At 29.8% G+C, this 22695-nt stretch overlaps 8 protein-coding genes across 8 annotated transcripts; 6 read left to right on the top strand and 2 right to left on the bottom strand.

The window, feature by feature from the left end:
• The first annotated feature begins 362 nt into the window (after nt 1-362).
• On the top strand, nt 363-866 carry LOC118063912 (cuticle protein 70, isoforms A and B-like). Its single transcript, XM_035078161.1, has 2 exons — nt 363-407; nt 488-866. The coding sequence occupies exons 1-2, from the start codon at nt 393-395 to the stop codon at nt 824-826; spliced, it is 354 nt and encodes a 117-aa protein (XP_034934052.1). The 5' UTR covers nt 363-392; the 3' UTR covers nt 827-866.
• A 1286-nt stretch (nt 867-2152) lies between these two features.
• On the top strand, nt 2153-6307 carry LOC118063978 (calphotin-like). Its single transcript, XM_035078279.1, has 5 exons — nt 2153-2219; nt 2299-2643; nt 4788-4867; nt 5030-5051; nt 5703-6307. The coding sequence occupies exons 1-5, from the start codon at nt 2202-2204 to the stop codon at nt 5949-5951; spliced, it is 714 nt and encodes a 237-aa protein (XP_034934170.1). The 5' UTR covers nt 2153-2201; the 3' UTR covers nt 5952-6307.
• Nucleotides 6308-7701: 1394 nt separating this feature from the next.
• LOC118063865 (uncharacterized) lies at nt 7702-8294 on the bottom strand. The gene has a single exon (XM_035078060.1). It carries the CDS (start codon nt 8171-8173, stop codon nt 7850-7852), a length of 324 nt encoding a protein of 107 aa, XP_034933951.1. The 5' UTR covers nt 8174-8294; the 3' UTR covers nt 7702-7849.
• Nucleotides 8295-8516: 222 nt separating this feature from the next.
• Nucleotides 8517-8855, top strand: LOC118063977 (uncharacterized). Its single transcript, XM_035078278.1, has one exon. The coding sequence runs from the start codon at nt 8517-8519 to the stop codon at nt 8853-8855; it is 339 nt and encodes a 112-aa protein (XP_034934169.1).
• Nucleotides 8856-11839: 2984 nt separating this feature from the next.
• Nucleotides 11840-13869, top strand: LOC118063812 (tubulin beta chain-like). The gene is made up of 3 exons (XM_035077964.1): nt 11840-12139; nt 12290-12754; nt 12882-13869. Exons 1-3 carry the CDS (start codon nt 12083-12085, stop codon nt 13698-13700), a joined length of 1341 nt encoding a protein of 446 aa, XP_034933855.1. The 5' UTR covers nt 11840-12082; the 3' UTR covers nt 13701-13869.
• Nucleotides 13870-15518: 1649 nt separating this feature from the next.
• LOC118063813 (cuticle protein 64-like) lies at nt 15519-16655 on the top strand. Its single transcript, XM_035077966.1, has 3 exons — nt 15519-15595; nt 15905-16066; nt 16286-16655. Exons 1-3 carry the CDS (start codon nt 15584-15586, stop codon nt 16502-16504), a joined length of 393 nt encoding a protein of 130 aa, XP_034933857.1. The 5' UTR covers nt 15519-15583; the 3' UTR covers nt 16505-16655.
• Nucleotides 16656-18359: 1704 nt separating this feature from the next.
• On the top strand, nt 18360-18973 carry LOC118063851 (cuticle protein 16.5-like). The gene has a single exon (XM_035078037.1). The coding sequence runs from the start codon at nt 18449-18451 to the stop codon at nt 18887-18889; it is 441 nt and encodes a 146-aa protein (XP_034933928.1). The 5' UTR covers nt 18360-18448; the 3' UTR covers nt 18890-18973.
• A 965-nt stretch (nt 18974-19938) lies between these two features.
• LOC118063854 (cuticle protein 38-like) lies at nt 19939-20368 on the bottom strand. Its single transcript, XM_035078039.1, has one exon. It carries the CDS (start codon nt 20327-20329, stop codon nt 20018-20020), a length of 312 nt encoding a protein of 103 aa, XP_034933930.1. The 5' UTR covers nt 20330-20368; the 3' UTR covers nt 19939-20017.
• Nucleotides 20369-22695: the final 2327 nt, after the last annotated feature.

Below are 22695 nucleotides of genomic sequence, written 5' to 3'. Positions count from 1 at the left end.
CAAAGTATCAAAGTATCATTACATTATCACCTGTATGAGCAAAAAAAAGTACCAATGTGACTCTGGTGCTTCCGGTGTTGAATTTTTTGACACGTTGCAAATGGTGGAATGTGAAAAATAAAGATATATAAATAAAATTGCGCAGTTCGATCATTCGATGGCATTCAAGGTAATGATTTAAAGTACTTGGACATACGATTCGCTTTGAATTAAAATGCTTTCACGTTTCGTCACAAGTATGTACAGTTTTGCCATTATTTCGTAATAACTATTACACGTAGTACTTTGTGTACATTGGCGGGGTGAAGTTTGAACAAGTATAAAATGTTCCACTGACTCCTGGGTCTTCATTCGTTCTTGATTCCACCTAGAAACAAGAAAACTCATACAAAATGTTCAAACTCGCTGTAAGACTTTATCATCAAAACTTTATTATTTATTTATTATCGAAATAATTATTTTATTAATTTATTTCATTATTTTCTAGTTATTCTTTGCCTTTGTTGCTGCTGTGTCAGCTGGAGTTTTACCAGCAGCTCCACTTGTAGCTGCACCTGCAGTTGCAGCATTGCCTGCACCTATTGTCACTGCCAGGAGTAGTCAAGTGATTGCCAGAAATTATAACACATATGCTGCAGCTCCATTAGCTGTTGCTGCTCCTGCTGCTGTTGCTACTCCAGTTGCTGCTCCTGCTGCCTTTACTGCTCCACTTCCAGCAGCTCCATTGGCATACACTGCACCAGCTTATGCTCCAAGTCTAGCATACTCTTCACCGTTTGCTGCTCCTTTGACTTACTCTGCCTACTCACCTTTCTTCTACAAATAAATATTAAATAAATAATTTGTTAAATACATGATGCTCAAAACTTTTGTACAATATTTTTTTTTTAAATAATAAATAAATTTGTTGAATTGTATTCACATTGATATTATATTTCTTTTCCCTATATTTAGAATCTATATTTTACAAAAATGAAATGTATATTTGTATATCGATTTAGTTTCCACACACCATGCATGCGACTATATTATAACAGAAAATTTGCATATCTATTTTTATCATATAAAATATTATAATTCCACATAAATAATTTTAGTTAATTATTATTAAAATATTAATTTTATAAGTAAACAGAAAATCATTCTGATTGGAATTAATTTTTCCTCCTTATTAAAACAGTTCAAAGGAACTTTGCATTGATTCCAAAACACTATGTCATAATATTATTTATGATGTAATATTCATGGATAGATAATCTAAATGAATTCTATTTAAATACTTATTGAACAATAGAATGATAATGATTATACTGACAATTAAAATGCAAAGCTTATGCTGTACATATATCCAGTAATAAGCTATTGAAAAATGAAAACTGCAGGACTTTCAACATAAGCATGCAGTTTTGTACGAATTTAAATTGAGGATTGAATTTTCACGACTTATATAAATAAACAGACGTGGAATATTTTTTAAACTTTTCAAAGTTTTCAGATTCATTTATATTTTATCAGTCAGAATGATTTTATTCTGTCGCTAGGTGTTTCAAATAATGAAATAAAATGATTTAAATAAATTTAAATATCTTTATTAGACATAACCTTTTCCTTTGCACTCTTCTCAATCGATTGGAGATGTGCTATGTCAAAAAAAAAAAAATAATTAGAGGAATTTTTTTTTACATGATAGCCCTTGAGAACTGTTTTTAAGGACAATAAACAATTTTTCTTACTGAAACAAATTTTTGAGCAATAAGAAAGTAACATCCTGTTTCATTTATTAAGTATTTTCTTTATTTTTACCATCTTGATTTCCATATTATTATTGAAGAAGTCGTTGATTCTTTTTTCAGTAATTAATTCGTAGAGTAAAAAATATCCTTATTTTAAAAATCCAACAAAAACAATGCTTTAATTAAGCAAATAACTTTCTTAGATTAATTAGCTGGAATGTATAACACCAGAAAAGTTTGCTGTTTTATCATTCAACAAATACCAGACTGTCATATTGTCGTCTGTTCATCAATAAAAAGAAGCCCCTGCGTCATCAATTGAGTTGCATAACTCTTAGCTCATTAGAACTTGACTCACGTCAGGAAAGAAAGTTTCAAATGGAGCTCCCCAGTATAAAAACGAGTTGAATATGAACAATGTCATTGTAGTCTCAGTTTTGCACGAGCAAAAACAATTAACCCAGCACCATGATACTCAACGTTAACGTACGAATCTTATTTTTCTTGATCTATTCAATCAACTTGATTAATAAAATAATTAATAATGTAATTTATTGATTTTCAGATGTCACTTGTCATGTTCATGGCAATGATCGGTGTAAGCTTAGCAGGTATCATCCCTGCAGCACCAGTAGCATTAGCTCCAGCAGCACCAGCTCCATTGGTAGCATCAGCTCCAGTAGTTGCACCAGCTGCAATTGGATACACTAAAGCGGTTCCATACAATATTCCACCTTTCGCATCAAGAGTTGATTATAATGCTAGAGCTTTAGCTGCTCCTTACATCGCTGCACCAGCACCAATTGTTGCAGCTCCAGCTCCAGCCCCAATCGTTGCTGCTCCTGGAGTTGTTAGTTCTCCATACTTAGCTGCTCCATTTGGACCTTTTGCTCCTGCTGCTTACACTGCAGTTGTTGCATAAGAACTTGTTAAAACAATTTGTTATCTCCTTGCCTTGATTCCATGTTGAGTTTTGTTAATGATAAATAATTAGCTTCTCTTTGTACAAAATTTTTTAATAAATGAATTTTATGCTTAACTTCTTCTAATCTGATTCATCAATCTTCCATACCGATGATTATTATCTGTTTTTGATGAATTTTTTTTAGAAAGTACATTAAAAAGTTTATTGAAGAGCATAATAATGTGTTATGGATATGCATGATATTGGCTCTATAAAAAATATATCCCTTCACTCATCAATAAATTTAAATTATTATTTTTTCTTTATCCATTGTGATACGTGATTGAAATATATCGGTACATTTTTCTTGTAGACTCTGACAACCAATGAACTTTGAAGTTTAATAACCTTATCTACACTGTCAGAATGTTTTTACATGATTATAAGGGTGATGGATATAAGTGGCCAAGTACTCCGATCACTTGCAATTTTTGAGACGAACTAGTTTTGCCTTCTCTTTGACGAGAAGTCTCTTGAACGTCATTGTAAAACCTTGAATTACATCCTGCTTGCAACAGCCAGATTGTAGAGATACAAAATAAATTTCTTTTTTTGTTCAAATGAATTTCTCTTGAAAAATTCAATCTTTTCCACTGTTTATGAAAATGCATAGTCTAACAGTTTAAGACAATTGAACTGTTATATAGATTTGATTATTTATTGGTTAAAAATAATGAACATTGTTAGAACATTATGTAAAAAAAATCTTTGAACTGATTTCAATATGAAAAAAAAAGGAAATTCTCTCATAAAAATTATTATCATTAATCTTTTTTCTCACAAAAATATGAATCTGTTGCTCACCAGAACATGTTGAATTGTTTTGCTATATTTTAAAAATGAAACCCTATTTCTGCAATTCACATCCAGTGAATATTTATTTTTCTTCTCTTATTTCACTAAATATTAGTGTAAATTTTAAAAAGCTTTAAAATATTGCATTTCTTCTGATTCTTTTTCTTTCAATTCTTAAATAGATCTCCAATACTTCCTATTGATATAAAAGTAAAACCGAGAGGCTTCAGCTGCTCGAATATTGAAAGTCATCAGTAGCAGCAATAATAATTATATTAACCACAACGATCATAATAATTATTATTATCGTAATTCGAGGTTAAGGTATTGTTACTGATGATTATAATGATGATGATGCAATTGTTATTATCATGTCAAGCGGTGCAATAAATATTTTACTAAAGCTAAAAATATTAGTCAATTTTTTTGCATTGTTCTATAATTATTATCATCTAGCACAAGTGAGAATTGATTACACGAGCAATGTCAACATATCGATTAATATGGCTCAATATCATTCAATAGTCTACATAACAGTAATGCACTGTGCATATAAATTAGATTTATATCACCCACGTTGCAATAGAGACTATAATAAAATTTGAGAAATAAACTTTATTCTTTTAATTTATTCGTAGAGTCTTCTCTATTTGCATGAAAATGACTGTTGATACATAAAAAAATTGATTCAGTTATTAAGCTGAAAGTTCAGAACACTTTATCATCTGGTGTAGTTAACATGATAATGAAGCATCTCCATAGAATCTGATTAAATCAATTCATCACATTTGAAATAATTAATACTGAGTCACTGATGTCATTAAAAAAGTTCATTAACATGTTGTAATTTTATTGAAGATGAACTTCATGTTCTAGGTTATGTCATTTCCAAGTTCCAAGTAATTTTTGATCAGAGCGATTAATCGACTCTATTTAAAATGTCCTAACAGTGAAATTTCAATTTTATTAGCAACAATAAATTTTATTCATGGTCCGGATATATACGTGTATGGCATGAAATTGATTCCGTTGACGAAATAATAAAAAACTCAAGCTATTGCCCATCTACTTTCTCACCTTTCACACCACTCTCAAGAATTCGCATGGGATTGCAAACAAACTAATGTAATGAGAATTGAATTTTGATGCGAGGGTAAGACCTTGAAGAGTTAATTGCGTGTGACTGAGGAGTGGACAGCAGAAGAATAAGTTAATGTTCATATCACGTGCAAGTTTCGATTTTCTTTAAAATAAAATAAAAAACAAGTTATTGTATGAGCCACTTTGTTGTGAAGGTATCTCTCGAAACTCCCCCAGACCGTCTTGGAGGATCCAATTGGGTGTGGCCTTTGATCGACCAAAGGCCATCTAGTATGTAATGCGAAAGCATGGAAAGAATGATCTGCAAGGGGGAATCCCTCTATGGAGGGGATGTTTCTTTGTTAGTGGTGTAAACCAACAGAGTATATAATGCGCTGCTAAACTTCTCCATGGCATCGCAGTTTCCTCAGCGAACCCTATAAACAATCACTCCAAGCAAAATGATGACCAAGTGCATTGTAAGTTGATAACATTTATCTATTTATTTCTAGTTAAATATCAAAAACAATTCTAGATCAAATCCTTGTATTTCTATATATAAAATTATTCTGTTATTTGATGCTCCTAACATCAACTTTGATGCTAAAATAAATTAACTAAGAATATTTTTAGTAGAAGCTATTGCAAAATAATGAGTAAAAAGAATAAATAATGAAATAAATTTTAAAAATAGTGTATAGATCATTTAATTGATGCAATGATTTTTTTGATTGACTCGTAAAATGTATTCATCATAGCTCTGTCACTTTCAAGACAAATTTCACCATTAAAAAAAATTATTTCAACTTTTATATTAAAATTATAAATCAAAATCACTCAATGATTGATTCATTTACAGCTAAATCTTTCGAATTAACATTACATCATTCATTTCAATATCACGGTTTTCAATCTTGATATTAATATCCTTCAGATATTAAATATCAGATATAAAAAATTGTCTTTGTTTAAAAAAATCTCCTTTCTCAATATCAAAAATAAAAAACTGATTCCTTATAGCTTTGGACAATTGGAGCAATTTTTATTTCAATATAATTGCAATGATAATATTTAATTCAAGTTACTGATTATCGTATAATAAAAAAAAATGTTTCTTGATTGAATTTCAGATCTTCTTCTTCGCTCTTGTAGCTATCTGCTCAGCAGGATTAGTTCCAGCTGCAGTACCAGCAGCGTTAACAGTGGGAACATACGCAAGTAGTTACAATGCACATGCAGTGAACCATGCATACGCTGCACCATACGTAGCAGCACCAGCTGTTGCAGCTGCACCACTAGCCTACTCTGCTTATCCATACTCTTACTCAGCTATCCCAGCTACATATGCTGCAGCTCCAATCTTCGCCGCTCGTCGTTAAATTCTGTCCACCGTTTAACATCAGTCGTCAACAAATGAAGCTATTTTTAAAATCAACATCCATGTCAAAATTATTTTTCACCTGGTCCAGTCATCTTTGAGATTATTCTTCTGAAGATAATGCGAAGATTGAAGGATCACAGGTGTACCGTCAGGTGGTTTAATGATTTCTGTTCATGATCCATCGATCAATTTTAGTACTGATCTTGACTGAGCGATGGTGCTGCTTGCACTTGATCTCTTGGAAACCTTTCACTTATCATCAATGAGAAGAATAATAACAACCTCATCCAACTGGTTTTTGTAAAAATTTATATATTTGCTGTTCTAAAATAAATTAAATTTTATCCAATTATACATATTGTGATTGATAATTTCTATTCCTTTTCCTGAGAGCATGTTCAATACACAGCAAGTGGAAACTAATAATTTCTAGAATATTTGTTAGAAAAATGCACAGAAATTCTTGATGAATGAACAATCAAAATGTTTTGAAAAGGATATATATAAAAATTGATTTCATTTTTTTTTTATTTGTAGGGTAGTATTATTTAATTTTATTACGCAAATATTTATATAAAATATTCATTCTTGTAAAATAAAAGTATACATGTTTAGTATTTTATCTTACACAACAGAAATTATTGCATCGTGAATGGTGCAAAAAATCAAGTACTCATGTCACACTAGAGTGTGCTCACATTACGAATGACAAGTGAGTTGTCTATTCTGAATGAAATAATGTTTCCAACCAGCTTTTGCATAACAAATAAAAAGATAGCATTTTATAACGTAGTTCTAGAAATGGAAGAGATAAAAAAAAATGGTATGAATTTCTTTTTTCAGGCTATTTTTGATTAATTAATCAAAATGTCTTTAGAAAAATTTTTTAATCATTCCTTCTGATATTACATCAATTTATCCTACTCTTATACTTGACAAGTTATATTATTCCTACCATTTTTTTCTTTACTCATAATTTTCTATTTTATCCTCATTATTATAGACAAGGAATATTTTTTATTCGCCTACACAGGAAGAATTGAAAATTTTCAAATTTATTACTCATTTTGAGTATTTTATTTGCACAACACAAAAAAATACTTGTCTTTGAGTTTTAATGGCTCCTGCAACAGCTAGAGACCCTATCAAACCCCCCAAAAACCCATACATACCACCCCAAAGACCCGTTGCACCTGATCCAATGCCTCCACCTAGAACACCAGCTCCAGCAGATGAAGTTATAAAACCACTAATAACTCCAAAAGAACATGATACAAGCACGAAAACTGATAGCACACTGGCAATGAATATTCTTAAAACGACATTAATAACTGTTCCTATGATGACAATTGATGTAATTGTATTTGTATCAGATCACATATCCACAGCATCTAAAGTATTGATTGTTATATTAACCATAATAAGTTTATTGTCTTATTTTATCATAAAATTCTATGGCTAAAAGAAAATTTGATTATTGAATTATTATGAATGATGGGAAACTTGACATTCAATTGAAGATATAATTTTTGATGAATTGATATCTAAGGTCAAAGACCAGCTGGTAATATTGGATAATTATGGAAACCCTTAGATTTTTTTTGGAGAGAAAATAATGTACAGAAAAAAGATAAATATTGGGAAAAAATTCCGGCAATTTTTTTTTAAACAAAAATAAATTAATTCAATTTGGAAAATAAAATTGATCTTCAAAGGTCTGGAGATCCAGGTTGTTATCAGAAATAATAAAAAAAAAAATAATTTGCAATGAATCAAACTGTCATGTTTTAATTATAACAATTAATCAATGAGACAATGTTGGCTGTATGTTCAACATTCATGGTAGATATGTTTATTTGAAATTTTTTAAATCAATCACAATACAATAATGTCACTTCAGGCTGATGGTTTGATGCATTCAGTCAATCCATTGGCTGTCATGTACAACCAGATGGAAAGGAGAGTATTAAATGCAATATAGGCAGTTGATCCCCAGAATGCATAGACCATGAGATTTTCTTTCTTTACCTTACTGTCTGCATCATCTTTTAAGATTAAATGAAGATACACATATATACCTCCACATGCAACGGCAAATATCAGCGTTAAAGCTAAGCTTAACATAGCACTGATTTGTAAAGAACCTGACATGCTGTCACATTCTGGTGTAATTGTTACGTTTCGTAAAGCTGATCGAATTTTGTTTCCTACTGCGCTCATTTCTTGTTGGTTTTTATCTAATCAATTCAAGTAAATTTAACAGATTCAATTAAATAGCTTGCTACTAAATATAAGCAAATTTTTTTTTTTGCAACAAAAATACTTTTCTGGAATATTCTTATTGATCTATTTTTCTTCTATAGTAAGCTGAAAAAATGAAAAACAATTTCATAATCAAGATGCACTTGATTACTTTCTAAAACCTAAATCTTTCATTTCTCTTATTTTTTAATTAAAAATATTTCTATTAGTAAGGAGATCAGTTTCATGAAAAGAGTCTTTGATATCATTATTTAAAAGTATTCAAAATTGTGTAGACACATTGAACAATTAATCAATTAAAATGATGGAAAATATTCGTGTAAAAAAGTCTCTAACAAATAATATACAAATATCAACACCTAAGTCCCTTGATGATGTCGACAATAAAATCCCTCCTAGTTCTGGTAGCTCTGATTTGAGTACTTTTCTGACCATTGAAAATTGCTTCAATATGGGTACTGTTATTCTTCCTCTAGCTATTGTAGATGTGATTGTACTTGCAGTGTCTGAGGTAACTACTTTTATCTATGTACTAATCACTGTTCTGCTTATTGTTAGTGCAGTATTTTATGTTCTCCAAAAGAAAGACTCCAACTTTAATCCTTACCTCTGGATAAAAGCACGATTATTCTCAGGTTGAAACTGATCGTATTGATGATATTAAAAAAATTTTTAAATCTTTTTGAAAATATATTTATGCTGGAAACTATACAAGCAATGTCTTCAAGTCAATATGTCTTTTTCAACAAAAAAATCTACATTTTTACTTATATTTAGATACAATTAAAATAACTGTGATTGATATAATTAAATAAATATAATATATCTTTAAAAATGTCTCTGGTTGCTGCTGGAAAAAAAATTGCTAATGCTGTAAGAGATGTTAAAATTACGCCAAAATGTGAAAACATGGCAAAATCATTACATTTTGGTAGCTACACATTTCTAATTACAACAGTATTGTGTATTATTGCTCATATTGTTATGCATTGTTATCTTTATGGTGTCAGAAATAATACTCCTGAATCAAAAGAACATGAACAAAATGTTTTATACTTTTGGAGTGTTGCAGCTATTGCTTTTGGTGTGTGTAATATTGTGCATGCAATATGGTTTTGGAAATCAACTTCAGAGTTGAATAAATGCATTATACCATCATTACTTGATATATACTATGATGATGAATGAAGTTGAATAAATAACACAAACAATTGGTCATAATTATTTTGATTTGAATGCAAGTACAGGATTGTTGAATTATTAGTCTGAAAATTGATCATATATAATCAAGTTTTGTAAAATTTTTTTGTTGATAAATAATTGTAATATTAGAACCAGAAACTTTTGTCTATTTCTTTCTTTGGATCTCTTGATAGAAAACATTTTCATTGAAGAGATTGATTCAATAATAAGATTGTGATAATTGAGCTAGATATTGATAAGGAATAATTTATTTGAATAAGTTAACTGATAAAATGATGGAATTAGAAAAATATAATAAAAAACAGGCCTTAAAATGTAAATTTCATGTTGTAAAAGCATCGAGCATAATGAATCAAGCAATGAAAGTTCATCGCATGAAACGATTACTAGAAGATAGAGCTAGAGAACAAGCTAAAAAAGCTGCTGAAAATAAAACTCAAGATGAATAAATTGATAGTGATTAAGAATTATCAATTACATACAAAAAATGAATCTTTTCAAATGAACAAACTTGATAGAAATATTTTTTAGCAAAGACTCTAGACTTGTTACTAATGAAAATATACATTTCTTCAAAAAAGGAAGAAAATGTTGAAGTTAATTGAAATTTCTAGCAGAATTTCCAATCTACTAAAGAGGCAGAGAAAAGTATTCAGAAGAAGTGAATACTTCTGAAATAAAAATAAATAAATTTTGTTTTATATTTAGACCCGACCTTGTTTTGTTGAGTTCATCGTATTTAATTTAGATTCATTAGATCATTCAGACATGGAAGCAATCAGAAACAAACTCCGTGCAGTTGGACGAAACGTAACAATTACACCAGAATGTGACAGCATGTCAGGTTCTTTACAAATCAGTGCTATGTTAAGCTTAGCTTTAACGCTGATATTTGCTGTTGCATGTGGAGGTATATATGTGTATCTTCATTTAATCTTAAAAGATGATGCAGATAGTAAGGCAAAGAAAGAAAATCTCATGGTCTATGCATTCTGGGGATCAACTGCCTATATTGCATTTAATACTCTCCTTTCCATCTGGTTGTACATGACAGCAAATGGATTGACTGAATGCATCAAACCATCTGAATAAAAATTTGTCAAGATGAATTAGAAAAATATCAACTGATTATACAAACTATGGTTGAAATATACATCAACATTTCATGATTGACTAATTTTATCAAGCACTTTCATTGATACGAATACCATGATTCATTAGAACAATTTTAAGCTTTATTTTTTCATATTGGAATTCATGGAATAAAAATACTTTGAATCCATGTGATTATATTTTCAAAAAAATCATTATATCTGAGTATAATTAGACTCATGAAATTATTGGAAACATTGAATGAATAATATAATTATATCAAAGTTATGGAACCATTATCACGACAGTTAAGTAATCTTAGCGAAGAAAGAAATGTAAAGATAACTCCACAATGTGATCAAGCAATTTCTTCTGTACGAAATAGCATCATTTTATATGTTGTTGTTGCTGTGTTGATAGGACTAGGGACAATTTATGTGCTCATAGAAAAATTCATTAATAATCCAGCTCGTGCTAAGCTTGTGAAAATCATAGAAATGATTTTAAATTATGCATTATTAATTGCTATAGCACTCCATTTCATCAATTCAATAGTATTAATAGTAAAATTCTTTGCTTTGAAAAAATGCCTAGAATAAATATTTCAATGTAATATTTTAATCAATAACAATTGCTTTAATCTTGGACTATTAGACCAGACATTTTCCTTTTTGTCTTCATTGAATAAAAATCCAAGACATTTGCAAAAATGTCTACATACCAATTCTCTATTAAATCATCATGATGTTTTAAAATGAAACATTTTCTTGCTACTGATTTATTCCTGAACTCACTATAGATCTGTTCACTTGTGGTTCCATAATATGAAAAGAAAACCTACATTCGCAAAAGTTGTAGAGCCATCATCATCACGTGAGCAAAAAATAATTCCACATGGATTTCGTGAGTTTACTAAAACACCTATGTTACCTGGAAAACTATTGAATCAAATAAAAACTGAAGTGTCTAGATGTACTGATCAGATGGATAAAAATATGGAGCAGCCAGTTACTTCTAAACATGTTGAGAATGATCAATTGAGTGCGAGTATCATAAAAATTGGAGATCTTTGTCCTACACCAACTGAGTATAATGGATATGAAATTAGAGAATATAAAATAATTAATTTTGATCGTTCTGTTCTTGATGATTAACATAGATGATCTATTATCTATCTAATTAGCAGTCTATTCTTAAATAACTTCACATGTCATTTCATTTTTTAAATTAATAATAAAATATTTCACTGCTTAAGTCATTTTTTAAATTGGGAAAATAATCATCTATTTTTTTTTTATTATTCAAGTTAGAAAAAAAAATATTAACTGTTGAGTTTGTTTTGTTTTTTCGACCTATTATTCATTTTAAAAATTCGTATAGTTCCCCTGGTGATAGAGAAAGAAACAATTGCAAGTTGGTTGTAAATTGATAGTTACATCTTGAGCGTGCAATTTCATCAGCCAATAGTTGGAATAAAATTGCTTTTACTGACCTCCAAGACTTGGAATAAATTTGTGATCACATCTCCATCTCACAAAAAAAGAGAATACTTGGATAGAATTCAAAAAAAAAATGCGTGAAATTGCTCACCTTCAAGCTGGCCAATGTGGAAACCAGATTGGTGCAAAAGTAATTACTATTAATTTTTTCATTAAACAAATTATTTACAAATAGTTAATAATAAAAAATTATAATTGATATTATTAGTTTTAAAAAAATGTTAAATAAATTTCAAGTACAATCAGCAAACTAAAATAAACTCCATAAATTCTTTTTTAGTTCTGGGAAGTAATATCAGATGAACATGGCATTGATCCCACGGGTACGTATCATGGAGACTCGGATCTTCAATTAGAGCGAATCAATGTCTACTATAATGAAGCAACCGGTGGGAAATATGTCCCTCGAGCAATCCTAGTGGACTTAGAGCCAGGAACGATGGACGCAGTACGTTCAGGACCTTTTGGACAAATATTTCGACCGGACAATTTTGTGTTTGGTCAAAGTGGAGCTGGAAACAACTGGGCCAAAGGTCATTATACTGAGGGCGCTGAACTTGTTGACTCTGTTCTTGACGTAGTTCGTAAAGAAGCCGAGAGCTGTGATTGCCTCCAGGGTTTCCAATTGACTCACTCTCTCGGTGGTGGAACTGGAGCTGGAATGGGTACTCTTCTTATCTCAAAAATACGTGAAGAGTATCCTGATCGTATTATGATGACTTTCAGTGTTGTTCCTTCTCCAAAGGTAATTTTTCAATAATAATTCTATCGAAATCTTTGTTTTATTTAATAAAAAAAAAAATCTAAAAGAAGTCTAAAATAATTTTTTCTTTGCATTTTCAATATTTGTAATTAATGATGATTTTCTTTAGGTTTCAGATACAGTAGTGGAGCCTTATAATTGCACTCTATCAGTCCACCAATTAGTAGAGAATACAGATGAGTCTTATTGTATTGATAATGAAGCTCTTTATGACATTTGCTTCAGAACATTAAAGCTAACAACTCCGACTTATGGAGATCTAAATCACTTAGTTAGTGCAACTCTCAGTGGCGTCACGACCTGTCTAAGATTTCCTGGACAATTGAATGCAGACTTACGGAAACTAGCCGTAAATATGGTACCATTTCCTCGTCTACATTTCTTCATTCCTGGCTTTGCACCTTTAACATCCAGAGGTTCACAGCAATATCGTGCTCTCACTGTACCTGAGCTCACTCAACAGATGTTTGATGCAAAGAATATGATGGCTGCATGTGATCCGAGGCATGGGAAATATCTTACTGTTGCAGCAGTCTTTCGAGGACGTATGTCCATGAAAGAAGTTGATGAACAAATGCTTAATATTCAAAATAAAAATAGTACATACTTTGTTGAGTGGATTCCAAATAATGTTAAAACAGCAGTATGTGATATTCCACCAAGAGGTCTCAAGATGTCAGCAACATTCATTGGAAATTCAACAGCAATTCAAGAACTCTTTAGACGAGTTTCAGAACAATTTACTGCTATGTTTCGACGTAAAGCTTTCCTTCATTGGTACACTGGTGAAGGAATGGAAGAAATGGAATTTACAGAAGCTGAAAGTAATATGCATGATTTGGTTTCTGAGTATCAACAATATCAACTTGCTGCTGCTGATGAAGAGGGTGAATTTGATGAAGATGAAGAAGCTGAAGGAGATGTTTAAATATTACCAATTTATTCATATATTCTAATGCTGATAATAATTAATTTAAATTTTGTTGTAACTTATTACTATATTTTACATTACTTCTCTTTAATGAATAAATTAAAATTAAATAATGTAATAGTTTTAAATGTTACGGTAGCTTTATTAAGTTCAATAAACAGACCACTTTAAAATATTATTGCCACTCAATTTCATCAGACTCTTTGTTCAAAAGAAAATTCAGTTTTTATATTCCATTTTAGTAATTATTCACAAAGATTATTAAAAAAAAAAAAATAATCATTCTATTATTTAATTGAATTATTATATTAAATAAATAATTCAATATTCTTGAATACATATTCTATTTATTTCTATTAACCTTGCATAACTCTATCACCACAAGTTGATTATAAATGTCAATATTATTACCTTTTTTTCCTATCATAATTCAACTACTTTATCCGATTAACTAATTACAGAGTTCAGTTGGCTGAGTAATATAAAGATTCATTTGTGATTAAACTAAACTTAATATTAGATATTAATCAACAATATCCTCATTTGTCTACTCACTTATTCTTTTCTTTTCTGAATCATTATAATTATTTTATCATAGATAATAACATCACGAACCTCATTCTCACAGATAAAAATGGTAAATACTATTCAAAGAATCTTGCCATTCTTATTGTAGGTATTATTTAATATTCAAATGTGATGGTTTACATTTCTTCTGTAAATTTACATAAAACAATAATAATGTTTTAATAAAGTTAAGATTTAGCTAATTAATATTCCACTTTGATTTTCCTTTTTCTCTTGATTGATTTATCATTTACAGTAAGATATTTATTTACATGATTAAACAATGAGTAAATAGATGTAATGAAATTTTATTAGTAAAAAATAGACAATTTGTAGATAACAAATAGCACTGGTATTTTCTAGAACTTGAATGATAATAAAAAATGAATATCAACACTATAACAATTCGTTCACACTTAATGATCTCATTGCAATAATTATATCCTTTATTGACTAAACATCCGTAGCAAAAAGTTAATGACAAGAAATTTATATTACGTACAAAAAAAAATGAGTCAAGTACTAGTGCAAAAAAGGCGTGTCAAGTATTAATATGCCAGCTCATATGGACACTATTATTGTGGCAAGTGAATTTTTTGCTACAGAGTTGTTTAATAAATAATATTCTATGATTAGGCCCATGATCTAGATTCTTCCTTTTTGCAAAATTGAGTAAGTTTTCACGACCTCGCATCATTGGTACGGTTGATTGCCCATGGTCTCCTCCGTGGGTGTGTCTCTTCAACTGGTCTTCATGCTTGACAGCACCAGGTTCTCAAGGCACAGCAAAAATACGTGTACGATAATTACAGGCATGCAGGAGATCATGTCTTTTGTTTCAAGGTACCGTGAACACTTCTTAAAGTAGTAACTAATGAACATTGTATTTCTCACGACAAATGTGCCAACAGAACTAACCGATTTCTTCTGATAATGACTTTAGCCTTCATGACATTACCTTTGAATCTCCCCCAGTTTAATGGGTACTAGATTATCAAGTATCAATCCTTGGTGATTTCTTGATCAAACAATGACAATCTGCTATGATATTGATGATGATGGTAAACGTGACAAATGTTATAAACATTCTAGTTGCTTTGTCAGATGTTGATGTTGTCCTAGACACGCTCGCATGCTTCATGAGAGAGAGACTTGGAGGACCGCGAATTCTTGCAGAATGGGGGAAATTTTTTTCTAGCCTTCGTGAGTTACCACTCTCTTAAATGTGCTTAGAATAGGGTATATAAGCACTTCTAAGGATTAGTCTCGTCAGTCTACGATACCTCTAAGTTATCATCGACAACTTTAGCAAAATGTTCAAATTGGTATGTATACCTCTTGAAACAATGAAGAACTTGAAGAAGTGAAATTGTTCTTAGTCAATATAATTATTTTGATAATAATTATAAAACATCATATGATAACATTTTCATTTCAATGATGATCATGTTATTTTTTGATGTTCTACTCATGTTGCAAAATTGCAACAAGCAATCATATTTATTATTGAAATTATTTTTATTAAGTTAAGTGCAATAAAGCATGTGGTAATAATAAAATTCTATGCTTGGTGTAAATTTCAAAACTACCAAGCGGATATGTATAACTCAAAATTATCATTAAATTTATTGCAGTTGGTTCTCTGTGCCTTAGTGGCCTATGCCTCTGCTGGAGCCATCGCACCTTATGCTTACTCTCATGCAGTTGCTCCTGCTGTGCATTATGCTCCCACTGTGAGTTACGTACCCTCTGTATATCATGCCCCACTCGCCACCAGTTATGCCAATACTTACAAGGTATTTATTTTAACATAATCTTAAATGTTACATTAATCTATCAAGATAATTTTTTTCTCCAATTTTTACAATAAATTACAAACTGTTGCTTTTAAGTAAATACTCAAGCCTTATTCTGATCAACTAAAGAATATTCCATTTGATCTTTAGTTTATTTTATAACATTGTTCATCATGAAATATTTAACGACAAAGGTTGTTAATGAAATTTGAATTCCAGGTTGCTCTTACTGCCCCTCATGTGACTAAGTTGGTCACTCCACCAGTAACCAAAACCATTTACTCTGCTCCATATGCTGCCTATTCACCATACTACTCATATGGCCATGGATATGGTGGTCTCTATGGATCCTCATATGGACTTGGATATGGACATGGATACGGATATGGTCTTGGATATGGTCATGGATATGGCCATGGATATGGATACTATCATTGAAAAAATTCACCATCAAGATATTTCAAATATTTCTTAAGGACGGATGTAAATACAAACAATTGGATTTTTTCCTTTTGATAAATAAAACAATTTTGGATTATTTTATCTGAAAAAAAAGGTTCTTTATTGAATAAAAATTTTTTCTATCATATTTGACTTTTATTGGAGTTTAACAGAATAAAATAAGTGATTAGTGACAGCTTGGTGGCAAAAGATCGTTTACGAAAGATTAGAATCGTTAGAGATGTGGTAATTGAATGTATCAATAACTCTATGAGGGGCTTTTGTTATTTATCTTTCAAATGTTGGCTTTGTGTTTGATACTTGAGCAAGCGATTGGTACAAAGGTAGTTGCCGTGGCAATGAATAAATGTCTATGTATGGTAAACGATTCTTTAGAGAGTACAACTGCCGATCGAGATACTTTGTCGAAAGTGAAAAAGACACAGTTGCGTATAGAAAGACTGATGAGATCGAGAAGTACATAAATGACGTGGAGTGGATCAAGGCTGAGGCGAGGCTCCTTCTCATATTTATCTTGTAAATAAATCTTTTTCATCGACATCTTGATTCTCTATCACTGCATCTTGATATTCTTTTTCATTTATCCTTCGTAGCTTGCAGATTTTTTATGATATCATAAACAATATTTATGTATGAATATTTTTTTTATCAATTGAGTACAACTTTTCTTTCTTGATCATTTTTGTTTTTTTTTATTCTTTACTTTTTGTGAACATTGAAATTACGAGATCACCTTGTTGTCAAAAGAGGATTTAATATGTGGACCAGTTTATGCACCAAAAATATATAAGAAAAAATTCATTTAAGAATTGCACAATTTGGTAGGAACGAAAGTAGAACAGCAGTAGTAGGATTGTTATCATTTTCAAGTTTGAATAAATTAATGTTATGACTTGTTTAGTTCATTCTCTAGTTTATTAATCATTATTTATGTCCATAATTTAGTTATGTTGAATTAAAACTAAAAATAATTTACATTAATGCTCACTGAGTATTTTAATTTGTAAAAATAATTTTAATAGTCTAGATTAACGAAGAAAAACAAACAATTCTAGATTATATTGCTAAATTTATTACTGATATTGAACAACAATAAATTTATTTACGATCACCTAACAGATTTAAAACACTAATTCATGAATTTCAATGTTGTAAATTATTAGCAGATAACGAAACCGGTTTACATGCTAATTTTCTGCAAGTACTATAATTTATTTGCTGTAAAATAAAGTTGATTCTTTGTTCAATTTTATTTTCTATATATTTTATTAAATTTCATACTATCATGTAAATATTGAAAGAAAAATTTCAAGTGTAAAAGATGATTATACTTTAATAATTATAATTTAGTTAAATTCTCTATTGATTTAAATAACATTTGAATAAATTTGAAATATAAATAGTAATAAAATCAGTAATTAATTTGTCTACTTATTTAAAGTATTAATTTATGAATGCAAATAGAAAGTTAGTTATTTATTAATTAACATAATTCATGAATTGAATGATGTATTTTATTTGTCAATAGAGAACAAAATATTATAATCGAACAAATTAAAAATGCAATAATAAAGCATGAACATTATAATCATGAGGAGATTAAGTCTCCGATTAGAGGGCCCTCGAGCGTTGAATTATACTGAAGGAGACGGGCCAGAAATATCTTTCTCCAGGTCCAAGGTCGTGCAATAGGTGTTGTGTATGTCGAGGGTCGTTGGGCTAATTTTTTTTGTTCTTTTCAAAGTCGAGAGTAAAACTGACACACATATTAATGTCGAAGGTACAAGTTACGAGAGATCCACGCGTGGTCTTTGGTATAAAAAGCGTCTGCGTTACCGAAAGAAGCATCAAACAGTCGACAGCCAAGTCGAAGATAAGTTTGCCTTTCGTGTGAGCCAAACAAAGTTTTATCTTAACAAAATGTTCAAGTTTGTAGTGTTGACCGCCTTGGTTGCCTGCGTAGCAGCCGCACCAGGAAACTTAGTCATTCCAGCAACACCTGTTGTTGCTGCTCCAGTGGTTGCCGCACCTGCAGTTGCTGTGCACCATGTTCCAGTTGCTACTAGCCAACAACATCTCTACAAAGCACCAGTTGTCAAAGCTGCACCATTACTTGTCAAGACTCCAGTTGTTGCTCCAGTAGTCCACGCTGCACCAGCTCTTGTTAAAGCTACTCCAGTAGTCCATGCTGCACCAGTTGTTGCTTCAGCTGCCATCGTCAAGACTGCTCCAGTTGTTGCTGCTCCAGTTGTAGCTGCTGCTCCAGCTGTTGCTGTCCACTCACCAGTCTCCTATGCCACCAGCTACTCCAACAACTACAAAACCCATGTTGTTGGTACACCACTCGCTGTCGTTCACTAAAATGTTTTGAATTTTATTTGTAATATATTTTTATGCATAATGATCCTCTGGATTTTTTAAACAATAAAATTGCAGTTTATCATATTTGTTCTGAATTGTTATTTGTCTTCTCTTTATATATAATCGAGTAAGTTGATGCTGAAAATTTTAATTATAAGTAAAATAAAAGTAAGTATTTTTTATGAATAATTTTCTCCAGACATATTATTTTAAAGTATTCAAAATTATATTAAACAACTTTATTATTCATTCTTATAGGAAATTTTTTAAATACAATATAATTATCGTACATTTCTTAATAGAAATGTTGTATAAATCAGAAAATAAAATTTTATATTGATTAAATTTTTTTTAAGTATAAAATTAATCAGTAATAATTAACGTATGCTTTAGATTGTAAAAATTCACTAAAGTATACTTAAAAAAATTTTTTTTTTTTAAATTAAAGAAAATAATGACAAGTTTTTATTTATTTAAATTTAAGTAAATTTTTATTTCCCAGAAATAAATATTTACTAGTCTTTTGTTCATGATGTTTGAATGGATAGCTTTGATGAAAAAGATTTTAAAGAACTTCTGCTTCTATATGAGAATTGCAGAATTAAAATTTTGATTATTTTTTAATTCAACTCCCACAAGAAATATACCTCTCGTTGATTCTAAAAATATTATATTGAATTAATAATCAAGATTTTAAGAACAATTTTTTTCACGATCAATTGAACATATTTTTCATAATATTGTGAATAAAACTATGTGAAATATCATCAAAAGAAATTATTTTTTTATGAAAATTAATATAAAAGAGATCAAGTCCAAAAGAAAATCAACAATTACTTGTTTAAAACACAATTATTGAATTATTAAATTCTTGTTAATTATTAATCAACATAAACATCAATTAATTTAACAACTCATTCAATCTCCAAGACAAAAGAACTAATATTATCAATGTTATAATTAAAAAATTATTTTCATAAAATAAATAAAAGCTTGTACTTAAACTAAAAGAGTTGGTGCAGTAGGATGTAGAATAACAAAGACAATAGTTATGCTTCAAATAAAAGATTTTATTTCATTTAGATCAAAACAGTGAATAATTTTGTATCATACAGAGTATTGAAGTTCTTAGTGAAGATAAACTGGTGAAGCATGAGCGTAAGTGTATGAAGCTGGGTGTACAGAGTAGGCAGCACTGTGAGCAACATGGACTGGAGCATGAGCAACCACTGGAGCAGCCTGGTAGGTGTAGGCTGGTTGAGCGATGTAAGCTGCACTGTTGTCAACTTTGTAGGTATTGGCGTAGCTGGTAGCAACTGGTACACTGTGTGCTACAGCAACAGCTGGTTGAGCGATGATTGGAGATGAGTGCAAGAGTCCTGGTGCTGGTGCAGCAACGGCACAGGCCACGAGGGCGAACAAAGTCACAAACTTGTACATGTTGATTGGTTTTGAATAGCTTTCGATAGTGTTAATCGAATTGTGATTTGACTGTAGAAAATCTAGACAATTTATACCAATATATCCCTTCTTTTTGTCCAACAAATTTTTCGTCCGGGGAGGATCGAGGGCAGAAAAAACGAGTTCTCTTTCTCTTTGATCATATTGTCTGACAATCTCTATATTAGTATTGCGTTGAAACTCTGGTAGATTGACATGGCCAAGGCTCTAAAAAATTTTGTTGACCTGCACAAACTTGATTGCGTGATCATTTGACTATGAGAGAAATGAATTCAAAAAACTTGTAGGAGTGATGGTAAATAAAAATATCAGATAAGACATGATTGCTTTGCATAACACATGTTAAATTCAATTGCATAAGAAATGCTACCAATTGTCTACTTCTAAATCAATCAATTTATTGATTTCAACTATCTATAGACCAATAGTTTGAGTAACATTATCAATTTAATTGTTATAATTTTACCCATCGTAATAATCATTTTCAACATTCAAGTTCATTTCAGTCCAAAAAAGAAGAATATAACAAAGTATAAATTTAGATCAGAACAAAAAAAAATTCATGACAAAATTATATAAAAATATATGTCTAGTCATTGTTATAAAGATCAAATAGATAATAATGATCTGAAAATGTAAAAGTAAGCGGCTCTTAATTAACTTGAAAAGGTCACTCTACTGTACGTAATTTCTTCTAAAAAAGAGATCTAGAAAAAAGTACAAAAACTTATGAATATTAATATAAAAACTAACTATTGTTTTATATTAAGTACAAAAGGGAAAAAATAACCAAGTAAATTAAATACATTAATTTTATTATTATTAATTATATTAATTTTTTAATCTTTTTTACTCCATCAAATATAAAATAAAATCCTACTTCATCATCATCAATAACAGAAATGTAAAAAAATTGTTTGCCATGAAAAATTGATCATCATTTTAATATCTCCAAATATTCTTCTTATAGTTATTTATTCAAACTTAATAAAAAATATTTACAATAACATCTATTAATAAAAACCACAATAAATTCTATTTTAAATTCAGTGACAGTTTTAGAGTAATGTTACCATAATTACAATATTACAAATGGACAAGAAATTGCAACACTAAAATAAACTGCAAGCTTATACGAGTAATTTCGTAAAACTAAAGCATTACGAATTTACATTGTCGACATAATAGGCTTAGTATCAACTTATTTGTAGATTACATATGCGTTTGTGTTACGAGTAACAATTGTATCACGTAACAAGAATACATCTGATATCTGTAATTAGAATAGAATACCCGGATGCTGGAAAATTGACCTTGATAACTAATTAGTCTTAAAATGATTACCCCAAGGTATCTAACATAATCAACAAGGGTTGAATAATAATCATTAATATATTGATAAAAATATGCTCTCATACTGCATTTGAAACCAGTAGACCAGTAGTTGGAAGTCTGACATACAACTGCTTCAACCACTTACTTTCTGACTCGATTCATCAGAAATTAATTTTCTCTATCTTACTTGCTTTAATAATACAAGTTGTCTCTTGGACTTCATTTAAATGTATCTCGATCAACTGTGTCTATATATTTTAAGTAAATACATTAGCTATGTGTCACATGAATTTAAATAACATAGGTGTGATAAGTTTATTACGTCATTAAATGATTATATTAGGAGATTTCATGAATTTTAACAAGGTGAGAAATTTAATACCAAAGGTATTTAAAGATTGTACATATTTATTTCTATATATGTTATTATTTTATCAGATATGTATAGAAATTAATTGACGTTATGAAAACAGGATATATTTATATCTATAGCATTTGATTAATTATAAATAAATTTGATATTTGAATAACAGCAATTAAAATTAAATTGATCATTAGTAAATTGTTGGTTTCAACATAAGGACTATTCATAATCATTTCAAGCTAATTTTGGATAGATTAACATATTGAAAAATATTATTTTGTGGTTGAAAATTGATGTGTTTGCTTTAAATCAAAATATTATACATTGCAGGTGATGTATTAGGTGAATTATTTGTGCTGGATATCTTAATTTTTATTAATATATTCTAATGTAATCAGGTATTTTGAAGTGAATGATAGATTGTGACAATAAAATTCTTCAATAAACTTAATTTATCTTTAATCAATAATTTAATTATTCAACTTAAAATTTCCTTGTATTAAGAAGAAGCTAAAAAAAAAGAAGTGTTTACATGTAATAACGGTCATAAGAATGATAATTTCATACTGGTTCATTTTCAGGACATTAACTTTATTAATATTAATTTTTATTTATTATCCGGATCAAATTCTGGAACAAATTATTT

This window comes from Chelonus insularis, unplaced genomic scaffold, assembly GCF_013357705.1.
Source record: "Chelonus insularis isolate UGA/USDA-ARS -01 unplaced genomic scaffold, ASM1335770v1 contig_150_pilon, whole genome shotgun sequence".
NCBI classification, from domain to species: domain Eukaryota; kingdom Metazoa; phylum Arthropoda; class Insecta; order Hymenoptera; family Braconidae; genus Chelonus; species Chelonus insularis.
This window is presented reverse-complemented; position numbering and strand designations above follow the sequence as displayed.